Source organism: Suncus etruscus, chromosome 12 (genome assembly GCF_024139225.1).
Source record: "Suncus etruscus isolate mSunEtr1 chromosome 12, mSunEtr1.pri.cur, whole genome shotgun sequence".
Classification (NCBI taxonomy): Eukaryota; Metazoa; Chordata; class Mammalia; order Eulipotyphla; family Soricidae; genus Suncus; species Suncus etruscus.
The window spans coordinates 33,469,016-33,487,349 of NC_064859.1; the positions used below are offsets into that span (position 1 = coordinate 33,469,016).

Below are 18,334 nucleotides of genomic sequence, written 5' to 3' on the forward strand. Positions count from 1 at the left end.
TGCTATCTCTCCGGGCCCCTTTATTACTTTTTAAATTAGAAATAATACATTTGGCCAAGGAAGGACCGCGGTTCGATTCCCCAGTGTCCCATATGGTCCCCCCAAGCCAGGGGCAATTTCTGAGAGCTTAGCCAGGAGTAACCCCTGAGCATCAAACGGGTGTGGCCCGAAAAACAAAACAAAAAAAATACATTTGCCACAAACATTAACTGTACTTATTTTTTCTCATACAGGCAATGTCTATGCTGCTTCAAGGAATATAAGCATTTGGAGATTTTTAACCAAGTAGTGTGTTCACTTATTAATTTAGTCATTGCTCAAGTTCAAGTGCTCCGGGACCAGCTTTGTAAAAATTGTACTACTGTTAACGTAGATTCCACGTGGCAAGATGAGCGTACTCAAGTGGAAGAGCCACTGAATATAGAAAGAGAATGTAATGAAGGAAATATAGAAAGACAAAAATTAATAGAAAAAAAATCACATTCTACAAGAATTTGTAATCTGACTGAGGAGGAATCTTCAAAGAGTTCTGATCCTTTTAGTTTGTGGAATACAGATGAAAAGGAAAAACTTTTACTATGTGTGGCAAAAATATTTCAAATCCAGTTTCCTTTATATACTGCTTACAAGCATAATACTCATCCTACAATAGAGGTATGTAAAAATAGGCATCTTGAATTCTAATAACATTGCCATAGTTACATTGATAATTTTTCACTTACATGATAAGTTTATAGATATTTTGATGGGAAATTAGTAAAATTCATTACGAAATATTTTTTATTATTTTGACTATGTACCTACTGTGTTAAATATTTCCTCATTGCTGTTAAGGAAAGGTTTATAAATTAAAATCAGAAAAATTGAACTATTATATAAATATTTTATTAATGTTGATCTTGGTCTATTTTACATTGGTAATCATTGTGGAAATAGAAGCGTAAAGAACCTTAAATGCCATTTTTAGAAATCTTTTTTTTTTTTTTTTTTTTTGGGTTTTTGGGTCACATTTGACAGCCCTCAGGGGTTACCCCTGGCTCTATGCTCAGAAGTTGCCTCTGGCAGGCACAGGGGACCATATGGAATGCCAGGATTCGAACCACTGTCCTTCTGCATGAGAGGCAAATGCCTTACCTCCATGCTATCTCTCTGGCTCCATCTTGATAACAAAATTGGAAATTCTTTTTCTTTATTTAAAAAAAAAATTTTTTTTTAAATTTTTGGGTCATACCCAGAGGCACTTGGGTTCCTCCTGGCAGGCTCGGGAGACCGGGACACCAGGAATCAAACTGGGGGTCTGTCCTGTCTTGGCATGCCGGGAATCAAACGGGGGTCCAGAATCTTGGCCTCGTGCAAGGCAAATGCCCTAGCGCTGTGCTATCATTCTGGCCCTGGGAATTTTCATTTTCATTTTCATTTTCATTTTCTTTCTTTCTTTCTTTCTTTCTTTCTTTCTTTCTTTCTTTCTTTCTTTCTTTCTTTCTTTCTTTCTTTCTTTCTTTCTTTCTTTCTTTCTTTCTTTCTTTCTTTCTTTCTTTCTTTCTTTCTTTCTTTCTTTCTTTCTTTCTTTCTTTCTTTCTTTCTTTCTTTCTTTCTTTCTTTCTTTTCTTTCTTTCTTTTCTGTCTCTCTCTCTCTCTTTCTTTCTTTCTTCTCTCTCTCTCCTCTCTCTCCTCTCTCTCTCTCTCTCTCTCTCTCTCTCTCCCTCCCTCCCTCCCTCCCTCCCTCCCTCCCTCCTTCCTTCCTTCCTTCCTGATTTTGGGTAACACCACCCGGCAGTGCTCAGGGGTTACTCCTGGCTCTACGCTCAGAAATTGCTCCTGGCAGGCTCCGGGGGACCATATGTGATGCTGGGATTTGAACCACTGTCCTTCTGCATCTAAGGCAAACGCCTTACCGCTGTGCTCTCTCTCTGGCCCTGGGAATTCTTTTTCTTAACAAAAAGATCCACAAATTATTTGTTATTACTAGTTCTTTTTTTTTTTTTTTTTTTTTTTTGGCCATACAGGGCTAAGCACAGGGGTTACTCTCGGCTCTGTTCTCAGAAATTGCTCCTGGTAGGCTCTGGGGACCATATGGGATGCCAGGATTCAAACCACTTTCTGCCTGGATTGGCTGCCTGCAAAGCAAATGCTCTACCACTGTGCTACCTCTCTGGCCCCTTGATGTGATCACTAGTTCTGATGCTATTTATAAGTTATGAAGCTTGACTTCTTATTAATTATATTTTACTAATTGTTTCCAAGAGCTTACTAGTTACTTTTAAAAACTATTTAACATGAACAGTTTAATGGTCATGTACTAGTGGCTTAAAACAGCTACTATTTCTTATGATTTCATGGATTTTGTAGGCTTAGTTTGAAAGCTGCTGGACTAGACAATGCCTTTGCTGATTTTGTGTGGTTTTACCTATGCTTTTGCACTTATTTTTAGAATTGTACGTGCTTTTAGGTCTAGATAGTCTGTCTGACAGTGTTAGTTTTTGTCAATGGTTTCTTAAATTTTTTCCATGTGGCTTCTTATTCTCCAGTAGGGTTGACTGACTTTCACGTGGTAGGTTTGGCATTGATTCTGGAAGGCACAAAAAGGGAATCTCTAAGGCCTCCTAACTTCCAGTATGGAAACCACTTTATATTGGCTGAAGCACTCACAAGGGCTGCCCAGGTTCAAAGGGGTATAAAGTTGACTCTGTCTCTTGGAGGATAGGTAAAGTTTTATTTTAAACTTTATTATTTATTTTATTTTTGTAGTTCTAGAGTTTGAACTTACACACACATTTAGTTTAACATTGAGCCTTATCCCTGACCCTCATTTTAAAGGGTTGTGGGTGGGGGGACAGGGGGGAGTGGTTAGTATACGCAGTGGTGCTTGGGAGTTACTGACTCTGGTTCAGGGGATCACTCCTGGGGTGCCAGGGATTGAACTTTGGGGTTGGCTGCATTCAAGGCAAATGCCTTAAATTATTTCTCTTTGGCCCATTCTTTTTAAACTTTCAGCATTCATTTTCATCACTTGTCCACAAAAGATACTGGTAAACAGGCTTAGAAAGGTTGAAGCATTTCCTATGAATCTCAGGATGATAGAGCTGTAGTAATTAAATTCATGTACATTATGTACGTGCCTTTGAAAAAGTCTTTTTGTTGTGTTTTTTCTCTCTCCCCTCTCCCTCCCCTCTCTCGCCCCTTCCCCCCACTCTCCCACCCTCCCCTTCCCTTCCTCCTCCCCTCCCCCCCTTCTCTCTCTCCCTTTCTCTCCCCCCCTCCCCCCTTTGTTTTGTTTTGTTTTCGGGTCTTACCCGGCAGTGCTCAGGAGTTACTCTTGGCTCTGCACTCAGAAATTGCCCCTGGCAGGAACAGGGGACCAGATGGGATGCCAGGATTTGAAACACCATCAGTCTTGGATCGGCTGCGTGCAAGTCAAAAGCCGTACTGCTGTGCTATCTCTCTGACACCTAATACCTTAATATTATTAAAGTAATCTCAGTACTTTATTTGGCGGGAAAGGATGTTTCGACCATACCTTGGCTGTACTTTGGGGATCTTGCAGATCCATGTGTAGATCTGCTAGCCTCCATTTGAGACATATTCCTGCTGATCTTTTTTTTTTTTTTTTTTTTTTGGTCACAGCCGACAGTGCTCAGGGGTTACTCCTGGCTCTACGCTCAGAAATCACTCCTGGCAGGCTCAGGGGACCATATAGGATGCCGGGATTCGAATTAATGCCTGCCCTTCTGCATGCAAGGCAAATGCCTTACCTCCATGCTATCTCTCCGGCCCCTTGAGACATATTCCTGTTCTCAGAATACTTTCTTTTTTTTTTTTTTTTTTTTTTTTTTCAGAATACTTTCTTTAACAAAGTGACCCATTTCTTTCTACTTGGAAAATTTAAAAATACAATATAGACATACTTTTGTTTGCTTGCTTTTGGGGGCGGGGCTCCACATTCTGCATGCTTGGGGGACCATGTGGGATGCTGGGGATCAAACCCAGGTAGGCAGTATGCAAGGCAAACACTACCTGCTGTGCTATTAATAGCTCTGGTTTCTCTGTTTGTTTTTGTTTGTTTGTTTGTTTTTCTTTTTTTTTTTTTTTTTTTGGTTTTTGGGCCACACCCGGTGACGCTCAGGGGTTACTCCTAGCTATGCGCTCAGAAGTCGCTCCTGGCTTGGGGGACCATATGGGACGCCGGGGGATCGAACCGCGGTCCGTCTCCTAGGCTAGCGCAGGTAAGGCAGGCACCTTACCTCCAGCGCCACCGCCCGGCCCCTGTTTGTTTGTTTTTCCATAGGTGGCAATATCAGGGCCAGAGCAGTGGTGCAAGCAGTACGGTGTTTGCCTTGCATGCACTAACCTAGGATGGACTGTGGTTTGATCCCCCGGCGTCCCATATGGTCCTCCAAGCCAGAAACAATTTCTGAGAGCATAGTGCATAGCCAGGAGTAACTCCTGAGCGTCACTGTGTGTGGCCCCATAACAAAAACAAAAGAACAAACACACATAGATAGGGTGGCAATATCAGAAGTGTAAAGTGATATCTTACTGATTTGTATGAAGAATACTTTCTCAAATCTCTTGGCTGTATGTATCTTCTTTAAGGGAGTTTCCATTTATCTTTCCCCATTTTTGATGTTTTTTGTCTTTATGTTGCAAAGTTTTTTGTTTTGTTTTGGGGCCATACCCAGCAGTGCTCAGGAGTTTCTTCTACTTCCACTCTTAAGGATAACCCCTGGTGGTGCTCAGGGAACTATATGAGATGCTGGGAATCGAACCCCAGCTGTGGCTAGGAAAGTACTATCACTTTAGTCCCCTGTTAAGATTTTGGGCTACTTAGCATGCTAAGCAGTGAATTCAGGAATCTCACTCCTGGCTTGGTTGTGTATAAGGCCATTGCCCTACTTATTTTCCAGTCACCTCTGTTGCTAAGTTTTAAATATATATATATATATATATATTTTGGTTTTAACCCTTTGTCTTAGGAGTAGTAGCCAGATAGTTTCCCCCAGTCTGTGATGTCATTTTATTGTAGTCATTGTTTTTTCTTTAACAGAAGCTTCTTAATTTGATGAAGTCTTATTTAAAAAATTTTTTTTGACATATCTTTTTTTTCCTCCTTGTTTTTTGGGTCACACCTGGCAGCGCTCAGGTTACTCCTGGCTCAGTGCTCAGAAGTCGCTTCTGGCAGGCTCAGGGGACCATAAAGGATGCCAGGATTCAAACCACTGACCTTCTGCATGCAAGGCAAACGCCTTATCTCCATGCAATCTCTCCAACCCTTATTTTTACATTTTTGCATGTGTTTGCTTTCTGGTGACATCAAGCCATCGAAGATGAGTTGATTCAATTTCATTCCTACTATTTCCTCAGTATAATTTATGGATTAGAGTCTGATACTGAGGTTTATCTCTGCTTTCATTTCGATCTCTTGATTGGAAAGTGTTTTTTATTCCAATGTCACATTTTTTTTTTAACTTAAACACAGGGGTTTAAAAAAAAAAAGGAAAAGAAAAAAACAACACAGGGGTTTCTGTGGTTGTTCATAGAACAGTTCTTATCTTTTTGTTTCACAGTTCAAAAGTTGTTCATGATTGAGTTTCAGCCATATAGTGTTCAATACCTTTTACCAGGCACATTTTCTGACACCAATGCCCTCAGTTTCCCTCCTGTTCTTTCCCCTGCTCTATTCCCCCTAGCTTGTTACTGTGGCAGACATCCCTCTCCCCCTTTTTACTTTTACCCTTTTAGACACTCTGGTTTGCAATATTGTTAGTGATTAGGTATTATGCATATCACCTTATCTCCTTTCAGTAATCTCCTGATTACTATAGTTTAATATAATTTAAAGTTGGGAAATGGGGGGCTGGAGTAATAGCACAACAGTAGGGCATTTGCCTCGCACACTTCCAACCCTAATGGACTTAGGTTCAATTCCCCCGCAATCTATATGGTCCTCAAGCCTGCCAGGAATAACCCCTGAGTGCTGCCGGGTGTGATCCAAAAACAAAAAACAAAACAAAAAAAAAAAGATAGGAAACAAGAAGCCTCACATTTTTTGTCCTAGAATTGCTTTTGCTACAGTTTAGTCTGTCTCAAAATCACTCAAGTCATTGTGGGTGTGTGTGGCCAGTTATTTTTTTATAGGGAGTGTGGGGTCAGGCATGTGCAAGACAAGCACCTTTTCTTGGGGGGGGGGGTGTCACACCCAGCAGTGCTCAGGGGTTACTCCTGGCTCTATGCTCAGAAATCACTCCTGGCAGGCTCAGGGGACCATATGGGATTCGAATCACTGACCTTCTGCATGCAAGGCAAACACCTTACCTCCATGCTAGCTCTCCGGCATTTTTTATAGGGTGTGTGTATAAATTAAGTCAGTTATTATTTTAAGGGTGTGAGTGTGTGTGTAAATCATGTTGGTTATTATTTTTATTTTACAAGTGTGTGTGTGTATACTTTATTTCTTTTTGGAGCCACACCCATTAGTGTTAACGGGGTTACTCCTGGTTCTGCACTCAGGAATTACTTGCACACTGGGGGACCATATGGGATGTTGGAGATTGAACATGGGTCAGCAGCATTAAAGGCAAACATCCTATCCACTGTACTATTTAACCAGTCCCTGAATGTATGTTCAGGGCAGGATTGTAATCAATCTGATCCATGAATAGATGGATAGTTTATTTTTTGTGTCTTTAATTTCTCTTAGTGATTTAGAGAGATTTTTGGGTAATGAATCTTTTACATCTTTTGATATGCTGATTGCCAGATAACATTTTTGTTTTGTTTTGTTTTTGGGTCACTCCAGGAGTTACTCCTGGCTCCATGCTCAGAAAATCGCCCCTGGCAGGCACAGGGGACCATATGGGATGCCAGGATTCAAACCACCATCCTTCTGCATGAAAGGCAACACCTTACCTCCATGCTATCTCTCCGACCTCATAACATTTTTTTTTTAAATTAAGGCATAGTTGTGAATAAACACTGGACTTTGTTTTTGGGCCATACCAGGCAGTGCACAGGCTCTGTGGTCAGGCATTAATCCTGGTGGGTTTAGTGAAATCATTGAACCCAGGTTAACTACAACATTCAAGTGCCCTAACCTTAGTGCTACTACTCTGGCCCCTAAACAATATATTGTGTTTTTTTTTCTCTCTATAATTAATACCTTTCTTTAAGCACCATGATTACAAACATGTTTGTAGTTGGGTTTCAATTATAATAAAAGAACACCCCTCCTTCACCAGTGTAACATTCCCAGCACCAGTGACCCCCATCTTCCTCCTCTACCCCCTGCCTGTATTCTAGACAGGCATTTTATTTCTTTTACTACCATTGTCATGATAATTGTCAGTTTAATTATTTCTCTAACTGAACTCATTACTCTTATGTGGTAAGCTTCATACTGTGGGCCTGTCCTTTCAGCCCTCATCTCTGTTGTCTCTAGGTCAGGGGTCTCAAAGTTTGCGGCCCTTCGTACAACATTTTGTACAGCCCTGCCCTAGAGGAATCTTGTTTTGTTTTGTTTTAGTTGTTTGGGTAACCCCCCCAATGTTCAAGGCTTACTACTGACTTTGCACTCAAGGATCACCCTGACTTTGCCTCCTGCGGCCCCCAGGTAAATTGAGTTTGAGACCCCTGCTCTAGATGTTATTACAATAATGTCTTTTATTTCTCTTAATTCCCATAGATGAGTGAGACTCTTCTGTGTCTGTCTCTCTCCTTTTTTTGTTTGTTTGTTTTGGTTTGGTTTTTGGGCCACACCCGGCGGTGCTCAGGGGTTACTCCTGGCTGTCTGCTCAGAAATAGCTCCTGGTAGCACGGGGGACCATATGGGACACCGGGATTCGAACCAACCACCTTTGGTCCTGGATCGGCTGCTTGCAAGGCAAACACAGCTGTGCTATCTCTCCGGGCCCTGTCTCTCTCCTTCTAACTCAGCATAATGGTTTCTATGTCCATTCATTATACTGTGTTTTGTGTTATAAAATGCACCTGACCATAAGACACACATAGTTTTTAGATTAAGAAAACAAGACAAAAAAAAAAAATCTAAAGCAAATCGTGATGGCAGCTGGTAACAACCAGCCTGGGAGGCCAAAGTATACAGTATGCTGTTCCACAGCTGGGTTTTACACATTTAGTCAAGTCTTTTTGTTTTTCTTTTTTTTTCTTTTTTTTTTTTTTGGTTTTTGGGTCACACCTGTCAGTGCTCAGGGGTTACTCCTCCTGGCTTTATGCTCAGAAATCGCTTCTGGCAGGCTTGGGGGACCATATGGGATGCTGGGATTTGAACCACTGTCTGCATGCCAGGCAAATGCCCTACCTCCATGCCTTTATATCAGAAAATAAAGAAACCTTTTTAAATACTTTTTCATGAGGCTGGAGCAGTGGTACAGCAGTAGGTCATTTGCCTTGCACGTGGCTGACTTAGGACGGACTGCAGTTCCATCTCCCGCGTCCCATATGGTCTCCCAAGCCAGGAGCGATTTCTGAGCACATAGCCAGGAGTAACCCCTGAGCATCACCGGGTGTGGTCCAAAAACAAACCAAAAAGGCAAAACAAAACAAAAAATCTTTTTCGTTAATATAAAAAAAAGTCACAAGTCAAATAGTTTTAAATGAAAACTAATTGTGATGGTGAAAGTGCGTTAACCCAATTGTTCCTCAGTTATGTGGTATGTCTGTGCAATAAAGGGGGTTTAACACTACGGATATCAAATGGTTAGTTTATGCTTTCCTCCCCTGCTCTTAAGCTTCAACTCTAGGCAGCATTTGCTCCATAAAATGCATATTTTCCCCCATCTTTTTTTGGGGGGGTGTATATAGTCCTTTTTTTGTTTTGGGGTCACACCTGGTGGTGCTCAGGGTTTACTCCTGGCTCTGCGCCCAGAAATCGCTTCTGGCAAGAATGGGGGATCATATGGGATGCTGGAATTCAAACTACCGTCCATCCTGGTTTGGCTGTGTGCAAGGCAAAAGCCCTATTGCTGTGCTCTCTCTTCGGCCTTACAGTGCTTCCCTCCCTCCTCCCCCCCCCCGTTGTTCAGGGGATACTCAGGACCATATGGGATTCGGGAATCCAACTGGAATCTTGGGTTGGCTGTGTGCAAGGCAAACACTCTCTCACTATGCTATCGCTCTGGCTCCCTACAGTATATATTTTTATTTTGCTTATGGGCCATACCTGGCAGTTCACAGGGTTTAACTCCTGGATTTGTACTCAGGAGTATTCCTTTGACAGTGCTCTGGGGATTACATGGATGCTAGGAATCGAACTTGGTTTGGCTGCATGCAAATTAATTGCCCTACTATTACTGTGACCCAGGAAAAAGTTTATTTTCCCCACCCACTGGCTATAGTTCTTCATGAGTTGATCATGAAGCAGTATTTGTCTTTTTTTGTTTGTTTGTTTGTTTGTTTGTTTTTGGGTCACACCCAGCAGCGCTCGGGTTACTCCTAGCTCTATGCTCAAAATCGCTCCTGGCAGGCTCGGGGGACCATATGGGATGCCGTGATTCGAACCACCATCCTTCTGCATGCAAGGCAAACGCCTTAACTCCATGCTATCTGTCCAGCCCCGAGTATTTGCCTTCTTAAAATTAATTTCTAGTTGTGTCTTTATAGGTATTCTGTTTAATTAAAGTAATAGCATTGCATCATCCTTTTGGTTTTTGGTTTTTGGGCCACACTTGTTGATTATCAGGGGCTACTCTTGACTATGCACTCAAAAATCGCTCCTGGCTCGGGACCTATGGGCTAGTGCTCCTGTTCTGCATTGCATCATTTTATTAAAGGGTTTGGACAGAAGTTTAAAAGATTCCTGATGGGTTTCATAAGGTCTTCCATGAGTCTTGTAAAATTTAACTCTTTGATAGTAGTGGGTGCACACCCAGCTATGTACAGGGAACCAGTGCTTTGTTGGGCCTTGAATTCAGGCCTGTACTCCTGCCTTTTGAATATCTCCCTGAGTCCTTAACACTATAAATCTTGACTCAGGTCAGTATTTTATCATGGTTTACCTGGTTTATGAACCTTAGTTCAATAAAATCACAGGTTTTCTCTTTTTTTTTTTTTTTTTTGCCTTTAGGCCACACCTGGTGACATTGGGGATACTCCTGGCTATGGGTTACCATATGGGATGCCGGGGGATCGAACCGCAGTTTGTCCTAAGTTCGCACGTAGCAAGGCAAATGCCCTACCACTTGTTCCATGGCTCCAGCCCCAGCATCACAGTGTTGTTGTTGTTTTTTTTTTTTTGGTTTTGGGCTACGCCTGACAGTGCTCAGGGGTTACTCCTGGCTCTATGCTCAGAAATCGCCCCTGGCAGGCACAGGGGACCATATGGGATGCCGGGATTAGAACCACTGTCCTTCTGCATGAAAGGCAAACAGTTTACCTCCATGCTATCTCTCCAGCCCTACATCACAGTTTCATCTTTTGAAAGCATTTCACAAAGATTGTTGAGACTTAGGTTTATTTATTTATTTATTTATTTTTTTGAGGCTTAGAATTTTAACTGTGACCTTGTCAGATGCTTGGGAATAGACTTAGGCGGTTTTTGATCTTTGCTTTGAGAAGTGTTTTGATCATCTTGAATAGTTGTTGATAATTTCTAAATATTTTGAGTTTGTGGGCTGAAGCGATTGCACATGGCTGACCCGGGACTGACTTCGGTTCCATCCCTAGCATCTCGTGGTTCCCCAAACCTGCCAGGATAAATTTCTGAGCGCTGCTAAGTGTGGCCCAAACCTCTCCCCAAAAATTTATAGAAGAATTGAACTGTTATTTTGCTCATCTTCTCCAAAAAGTTAAATATTAGTTCTGCTATTTTTAGCTGTTAAGAGTTCTGGAAATCAAGGGGCCAGCGAGGTGGTGCTAGAGTTAAAGGTGTCTGCCTTGCAAGCGCTAGCCAAGGAAGGACCGCGGCTCGATATCTCCCCCCCCCCACCCCAAATATGGTCCACCAAGCCAGGGGCAGTTTCTGAGAGCTTAGCCAGGAGTAACTCCTGAGCATCAAATGGGTGTGGCCCGAAAAACCAAAAAAAAAGGAAAAAAGTTCTGGAAATCAGATCTTGTACATAAATATTTTTGTTTGTTTCTGACCACGTTCTGTGATCCACCAGGGCTACTTTAGACTTGCTAAGGCTTAGTTTTTGGGGTCATTCTTGTAAGTTAATGCTATTGGTGACATTGCAATAAACGGGTGGAGGGGGAAGCTTGTGTACCTGCTTACCAAGGTTTGCACTTCATGTCATTGTGGTGCTTGCAGTTTTTGCTTGCTGGTCTTACTAAGCACTTTTTTTTATTAAAATATTTTTTCTTTGGCTACTTACTGCTGGCAGTTCTTAGGGGTTACTATGTGGTTCTGCACTCAGGAATCACTCCTGGAGTGCTTGAGGAACTAACTATATGGAACTTCAGCCTTTCAAGAATCATTGTTTTATGGGGAGGGGCGCCACACCCAGCAGTGCACAAGTATCATTTGTGGCATGCTCCTCGGGTATTATATGGAATGATGGGGATCGAACCTGCTTCGGCTGCTTGCAAGATTAGTGCTATACCCACTGTGCTTTGCTCTGGCCTCTCCAAAATCATTTTTTGCGAATTATATTGTATTTTTATAAGAATTGACATTTTTTAAGGTGTTAAGAATGCAAAATCATAATATTGAAATGTTTCTTTTGAAGAATTCAGATGTGCTTTAGAGTAAAATTACCTTCATGTTCTATAAAATTAGTCAGTCTTTAGGATATTATATTTTTTAAATGTCATTTAGATGTGTGACCTTATTTTCTTTACTTTTTTTTTTTTAAATCAGGATATATCAACCCAAGAAAGCAACATACTAGGGGCATTTTGTGATATGAATGTAAGTGTCAATGTTTTTTAATTTTTGGGTTTATGGGGAGAATTGGCTTTTATTGACATGACTTGAATTTATTTTTATTAGATTTGTATTTGTACAAAATTAGTATTACAATGAATAATAATGAATATGATGAATAATAATAATCCTGATTAATTTTAAAAGTATTTCCTTTTTACATGCAGGATGTAGAAGTACCATTGCATTTACTTCGCTATGTATGTTTGTTTTGTGGAAAAAATGGCCTTTCTCTCATGAAGGATTGTTTTGAATATGGAACTCCTGAAACTTTGCCGTTTCTTATAGCTCACGCATTTATCACAGTTGTATCTAATGTAAGTACATCTTGGAATGATTTTAAACTTAGAAGCAATTTCTAACATTTTTATTACATGAATTTTGCATTTAGAAAAGGCAGTGGTTTTTTTTTTTTTTTTTTTTTCCTCCCCTGTTTTGTTTTTGGGGCTGCACCCAGCGGTGCTCAGGGGTTACTCCTAGCTCTGTGTTCAGAAATCGGTCCTGGCAGGTTCTGGGGACTATATGGGATGTTGGGAATTGAACCAGGGTTTGTCCGGGGTGGGCCGCATACAAGGCAAATGCCCTACTACTGTGCTATCACGCCAGTCCCAAAGGTCAGTTTTTAAGAAGTTGTGTATGTAACATTCCCCCCACCCTAATTATATTTTGAAGCGTAGATAAATTGAATATATAATAACTTTTAACAGTATTTATTATAACATAGGAATAGGACTAGAGTGGGTAGGGCATTTTCCTTTCATGTAGCTGACCCAGGTTTGCTCCCTGGCATATCCCATATGGTTCTTCAGGTCACTGTTAGGAGTAATTCCTGAGTATGGAACCAGAAGCATCACTGGATTTGACCCAAAAGTAAACTCCCAAAACCCCACAGCAAATTAAATTGAAATCTTATAACTGATCTGTTAAATTAGCAAATTTAGTCATTTATATATTTTGCCTAAAATATGAAATAATTAACTATTAGAATAATCAGTTAATTTTAAATTTCTTTGCCTAAGAGTATAGAAAACTTTAGGTTACTTAGAGTTTGGGTTTCTTAAATAATGACTGCCAACTGGGGTGCTACTATTTACTTCTGTGTTCTTGATTTCCTCTGTATTAGACGTAGAGGCCTACTGTTATATCTTTGTAAAGGTAATTTTTTTGTTCCGAATGTTAGTTAACATGCTCCATAAAAGTATAGAAATACATTAATATATATACTTGATAACCTGTATATGAAAATTTCTTCATACCTGGATTTAAATTTTGTTTATTTTTGTTTTATTTGTTTTTGGGCCACATCTGTCAGCATTCAGGGGTTATTTCTGGCTCTGAACTTAGAAATTGTTCTTGGCATGCTCAAGGGACTATATGGAAAGCAGGGGATCAAAATCCCGTTGACATGTGCTAGGCAAATGCACTATCCACTGTGCTTTCGCTTCAGCCCCTGAATTTAATTTTATTAATTATCAACTTATTTGTTTACTGGGCCACATCTTGCAGTGCTTAGTGATCACTTTTGAGAGGTATATAGGGTGCCAGTGATCAAACTTAGGTTGATTGTGTACAGGCAGGTGTCTTAATTGCTATTTTATTTCTATGTCCACCTCTCCCACCCACTCCTTTATTTTCATACCACACTTTTTGGGGTGCTGGTTACACCTGGTGGCACTTAGTATTACTCCTGGTAGGTTCGGGGGACCATATAAGATGCTGGAATTGAACCCGGATCAATCACAAGCAAGGAACAGGCACTTCCTCAAAGAAGAAATAGCCAAAATACTCATGAAAAAATGTCCCACATCACTAATCATTAGGGAAATTCAAATTAAAAACAACTATGAGGGGCCCGGAGAGATAGCACAGCAGTGTTTGCCTTGCAAGCAGCCGATCCAGGACCTAAGGTGGTTGGTTCGAGTCCCGGTGTCCCCGTGTCCCATATGGTCCCCCGTGCCTGCCAGGAGCTATTTCTGAGCAGAAGCCAGGAGTAACCCCTGCGTACCACCGGGTGTGGCCCCAAAACCAAAACAAACAAACAAAAAAACAACTATGAGGTACCATCTCATGCCACACATTACAAAGAACAAGAATAATCTGTGCTGGTGGGGATGTGGGGAGAAAAGAATTCTCATTTACTACTGGTGGGAATGCTGTCTAGTCCAGCTCTTATGGAAAACAATATGGAGATGCCTCAAAAAAAAAAAACTGGAGGGGCCGGGAAGGTGGCGCTAGAGATAAGGTGTCTGCCTTGTAAGCGCTACCAAGGAACGGACCACGGTTCGATCCCCCGGCGTCCCATATGGTCCCCCCAAGCCAGGGGCGATTTCTGAGCACATAGCCAGGAGTAACCCCTGAGCGTCAAACGGGTGTGGCCCCCCAAAAAAAGAAAAAAACTGGAAATTGAGCTCCCATATGATCCAGCTATATCCACTCCTAGGAAATATACCCTAGGAACCCAAAAATATAATTCAGAAATGTCTTCCTTACACCTATATTCATTGCAGTGCTATTTACAATAGCCAGACTCTGGAAACAACCAAGATAACCTTCAATTGATGAATGGCTAAAGAAAGTGGTAAAGGTCCAGAGTGGTGGTGAGGAGTGGTAAGGCATCTGCCATGCTAGCGCTAGCCTAAGACGACCTCAGTTTGATCCGGCCCCCCATGGCTGCTTCAGTTTGATCCGGCCCCCCATGGCTGCTTTTGTGGGTGTGAGTGGGATGGTGTGAGTGTTGGGTGGTTTGTTACCAAAATTTATACAAGATTCCTGGAAGACTATTTCTGTGACACTGGGCCTACCATGCCAACAGGAAAAGTGTTTGTGAACAGTGATGAAACACTACTTGGGTTCAGCAATATTCATGGGCCACAAAATCTACCTATATGGTATTTGAGGGTCTTGAAGGTAATACCAAAGTTCTTAGACTAGCCATGTAGTGTTGGCAATTGAAATGTCATGTAGGATTCCTGTGCGTGTGTGTGACCTTCTGGGGGCTTGGGAGACCTTGAGAGTGTGTGTGTGACCTTGTGGGGCCTTGGGAGACAGTGTGTGTGTGTGTGTGTGTGTGTGTGTTACACTTTGCTCTGTGCTCAGAAATTCCCTCTGGGGGCTTGGGAGAGCATGTAGGATTCCTGTGTGTGTGTGTGTGATGTCTTTGCTCTGTGCTCAGAAATTCCCTCTGGGGGCTTGGGAGAGCATGTAGGATTCCTGTGTGTGTGTGTGTGTGTGTGTGTGTGTGTGTGTGTGTGTGTGTGATGTCTTTGCTCTGTGCTCAGGAATTAACCTTCTGGGGGCTTGGTAGATGTAGGATTCCTGTGTGTGTGCGCGCGCGCGCGCGCGCGCGCGCGCGCGCGCGCGCGCCTGCCTGCTTGTCTGTGACCTTCTGGGGGTTTGGGAGAGCGTGTGTATGTGTGTGTTTGGTGTATGTGTTATGTCTTTGCTTTGTGCTCAGGAATTACCTTATGGTGCCCCGGGATCATACAAGGGTTAGTTGCATGCAAGACTAGAGATATACTTTTAGTGCTGTCTCATTGATGTCCTATTCTTGTGATTTTTTTACTTGTGTTTAGGAGAATAACTTGCATTATGGTAAGAGGGAGAAAAATTAAAAGTGACAAGTACTTGAGTTCTTTGTGTAAACCACAGTTTACAATCAAAGTAAAACTTTGATTACAACTTGATATAAACCCTTTATTTACATACCGTTGTTTACAAAGTTGTTTTGAATACAGTTGTTTTCATGGGTTGGAGTAAGAGTATTTATTTGCCTTGCATGTAACTGACCTGGCTTCAATCTCCATATTCCCATATGTTCCTCTGAGTTTGCTAGGAATGATTCCTGAGCTCTGCTGGGTGTGGTCCAAAAACAAGCATTTGTTTCAGGCATTCAGTATTTTAACACTAGTCCTATCACCAGTGTGTTCTTTTCTTCACCATTTTCCCCAGGTTTCCCCCACCCCCAGCATTTCCCCCCTTGGCACACACAAAATAATTTGTATTGCTTATTATAATAAAATGGTAAGTGAATTATAAAAAAAATAGTTAAGTAAAAGATTCAGTAAAAGTGGGGCTGGAGAGGTAGCACAGTGGTAAGGCATTTGCCTTAGACGCAGAAGGACGGTAGTTCAAATCCCGGCATCTCATATGGTCCCCCAAGCCTGCCAGGAGCGATTTCTGAGCATGGAGCCAGGAGGAACCTCTGAGCGCTGCAGGGTGTGACCCAAAAACCAAAAGAAAGATTCAGTAAAAGTTACTGAACTGTTTGTTGTTAGTTGAGCTTTCTGTATTACTGTTTCTGCTTATTGGGTGCTTTATGGGATCTGATTGTTGGACTTAAGTCTATAAGTCAGGGGTCTTCAAACTACGGCCCGCGGGCCACATATTGTATTTATTCCCATTTTGTTTCTTCACTTCTAAATAAGATATATGCAGTGTGCATAGAAATTTGTTCATAATTTTTGTTTTTACTATAATCTGGCCCTCCAAAAGTCTGAAGGACAGTGAACTGGCCCCCTGTTTAAAAAGTTTGAGGACCCCTGCTATAAGTGAAAGGCACTCTGCCATCAAAAGGAAAGGTTCTTAGAAATCTGTATATCTTGTCTGTATCAGGCTTTTTATCATAGTTTGGTGGTATAAGACTATCTTTATTCTTGTGATATATAAATCACTATGAGTTACAAAGCACTGGGATGCAAGGATGTTAGATTTAGAAATGAATTGCAATATGTTGCAGGTAAAAAGGTTTATTACAGTTTGTTATATCTTAGATTAGAGTAATTGTAGTTGCAACCTAAATGTAGTACTTGATGCCTTAGGTGGAAATTGAAATGACTAGACGAGGGGTCTCAAACTCAATTTACCTGGGGGCCGCAGGAGGCAAAGTCGGGGTGATCCTTGAGTACAAAGTCAGTAGTAAGCCTTGAACATTGGGGGGTGTGACCCAAACAACTAAAACAAAACAAAAAAAGATTCCTCTAGGGCAGGGTCACAAAATGTTGTACGAAGGGCCATGAGTTTGAGACCCCTGGACTAGACAATCATAAGAAGTTTGATTTTTTTTTTTTTTAGAATTAATATTTAGGCAGTTCTGATTTATTTATTTATTGGGTTCAGTGTTAAGGCTTGGTGATGGGTGGCACCAGCGTGACATTTTCAGTACTTAGGAGTCACTAAGTGACACATAGCAGTGCTGGGAGAAGCATGTGGTGTGGTACCACAGATCAAATTCAGGGCTTTTTACATTCTACACTTGTACCCTGGATGTCTAGTTATTTTGCTTTTAATTAATGTGATAAGTATGCTTTTATATTCATTTTAAATGTTATCTTTTTGTTTCTTTGTAGATTAGAATATGGCTGCATATTCCTGCTGTCATGCAGCACATTATTCCTTTTAGGACCTATGTTATCAGGTAAGTTTATAGAATTTTTTTCCCTGCTAGTTATTAGTTTAATGTTTAGTCAGTAACAAGAGTTTCCTTATTCATAAATTGTTCTCATATCCTTGTGAAAAAAAATTTTTTTTTTTTTGGTTTTTGGGCCACACCCAGTGTTGCTCAGGGGTTACTCCTAGCTGTCCGCTCAGAAATAGCTCCTGGTAGGCACGGGGGGACCATATGGGACACCGGGATTTGAACCAACCACCTTTGGTCCTGGATTGGCTGTTTGCAAGGCAAACGCCACTGTGCTATCTCTCCGGGCCCCCTTGTGAAAATTTTTATTGACAGTTTGGTATATGAATGCTTATGTTTATATTTATTTGTAAGCTATTTATGTTGAATTTATACATATAAGTATGTAGACTATATTAACCATAGCACGTACTATGGCCCTACTCAACGTAAATACAAAGTAGTTAGTAGGTATTCAGAATATTTCTCTTGTGTAGTTTGTGTACAAAATAAATCACTTAAGCATTTCTAGGTGGTAGGCCCAGTTTTCTCTTTCTCTATCCCTCCCCCCCCCCCTTTTTTTTTGTTTTTGGTTCATACCCGGTGGTGCTCAGGGGTTACTCCAGGCTGTCTGCTCAGAAATAGCTCCTGGCAGGCATGGGGGACCATATGGGACACCGGGATATGAACCAACCACCTTTGGTCCTAGATCGGCTGCTTGCAAGGCAAACGCCGCTGTGCTATCTCTCCAGCCCCCCCCCCCCCCCTTTAAAACCTTTTAGGCCAACCTGGCATTGCTCAGGGTTACTCCTGGCTCCACTCAGAAATCCCTCCTGCAGGCTTGGGGGACCAAATGGGGTGCTGGGAATTGAACCCTGGACTGTCCCGGGTCTGCCGTGTGCAAGGCAAACTCCATACTGCTGTGCTATCTCTTCAGCCCCAGGCTCAGTTTTCAGTGTGGGGTGTGGTGGAGGAACAGGGTGTTTTTTTTAAATCAAATTAAGGAGTAGTTATAAGTGAAGATTAAGACATTATTAGACTGTGCATGTAAATTTACAATTATAACG

The 18,334-nt window shown here is 41.6% G+C and overlaps 1 protein-coding gene across 1 annotated transcript in view; it reads left to right on the forward strand.

Moving 5' to 3' along the window:
* The window catches only part of USP34 (ubiquitin specific peptidase 34), a 265,701-nt gene that overhangs the window by 29,405 nt on the left and 217,962 nt on the right, over positions 1–18,334 (forward strand). The window contains exons 3-6 of the mRNA XM_049784720.1: positions 234–654; positions 11,810–11,860; positions 12,043–12,192; positions 17,221–17,288. Coding sequence (XP_049640677.1) covers positions 234–654; positions 11,810–11,860; positions 12,043–12,192; positions 17,221–17,288 — 690 coding nt within the window. The remainder of the gene's footprint in view (positions 1–233; positions 655–11,809; positions 11,861–12,042; positions 12,193–17,220; positions 17,289–18,334) is intronic.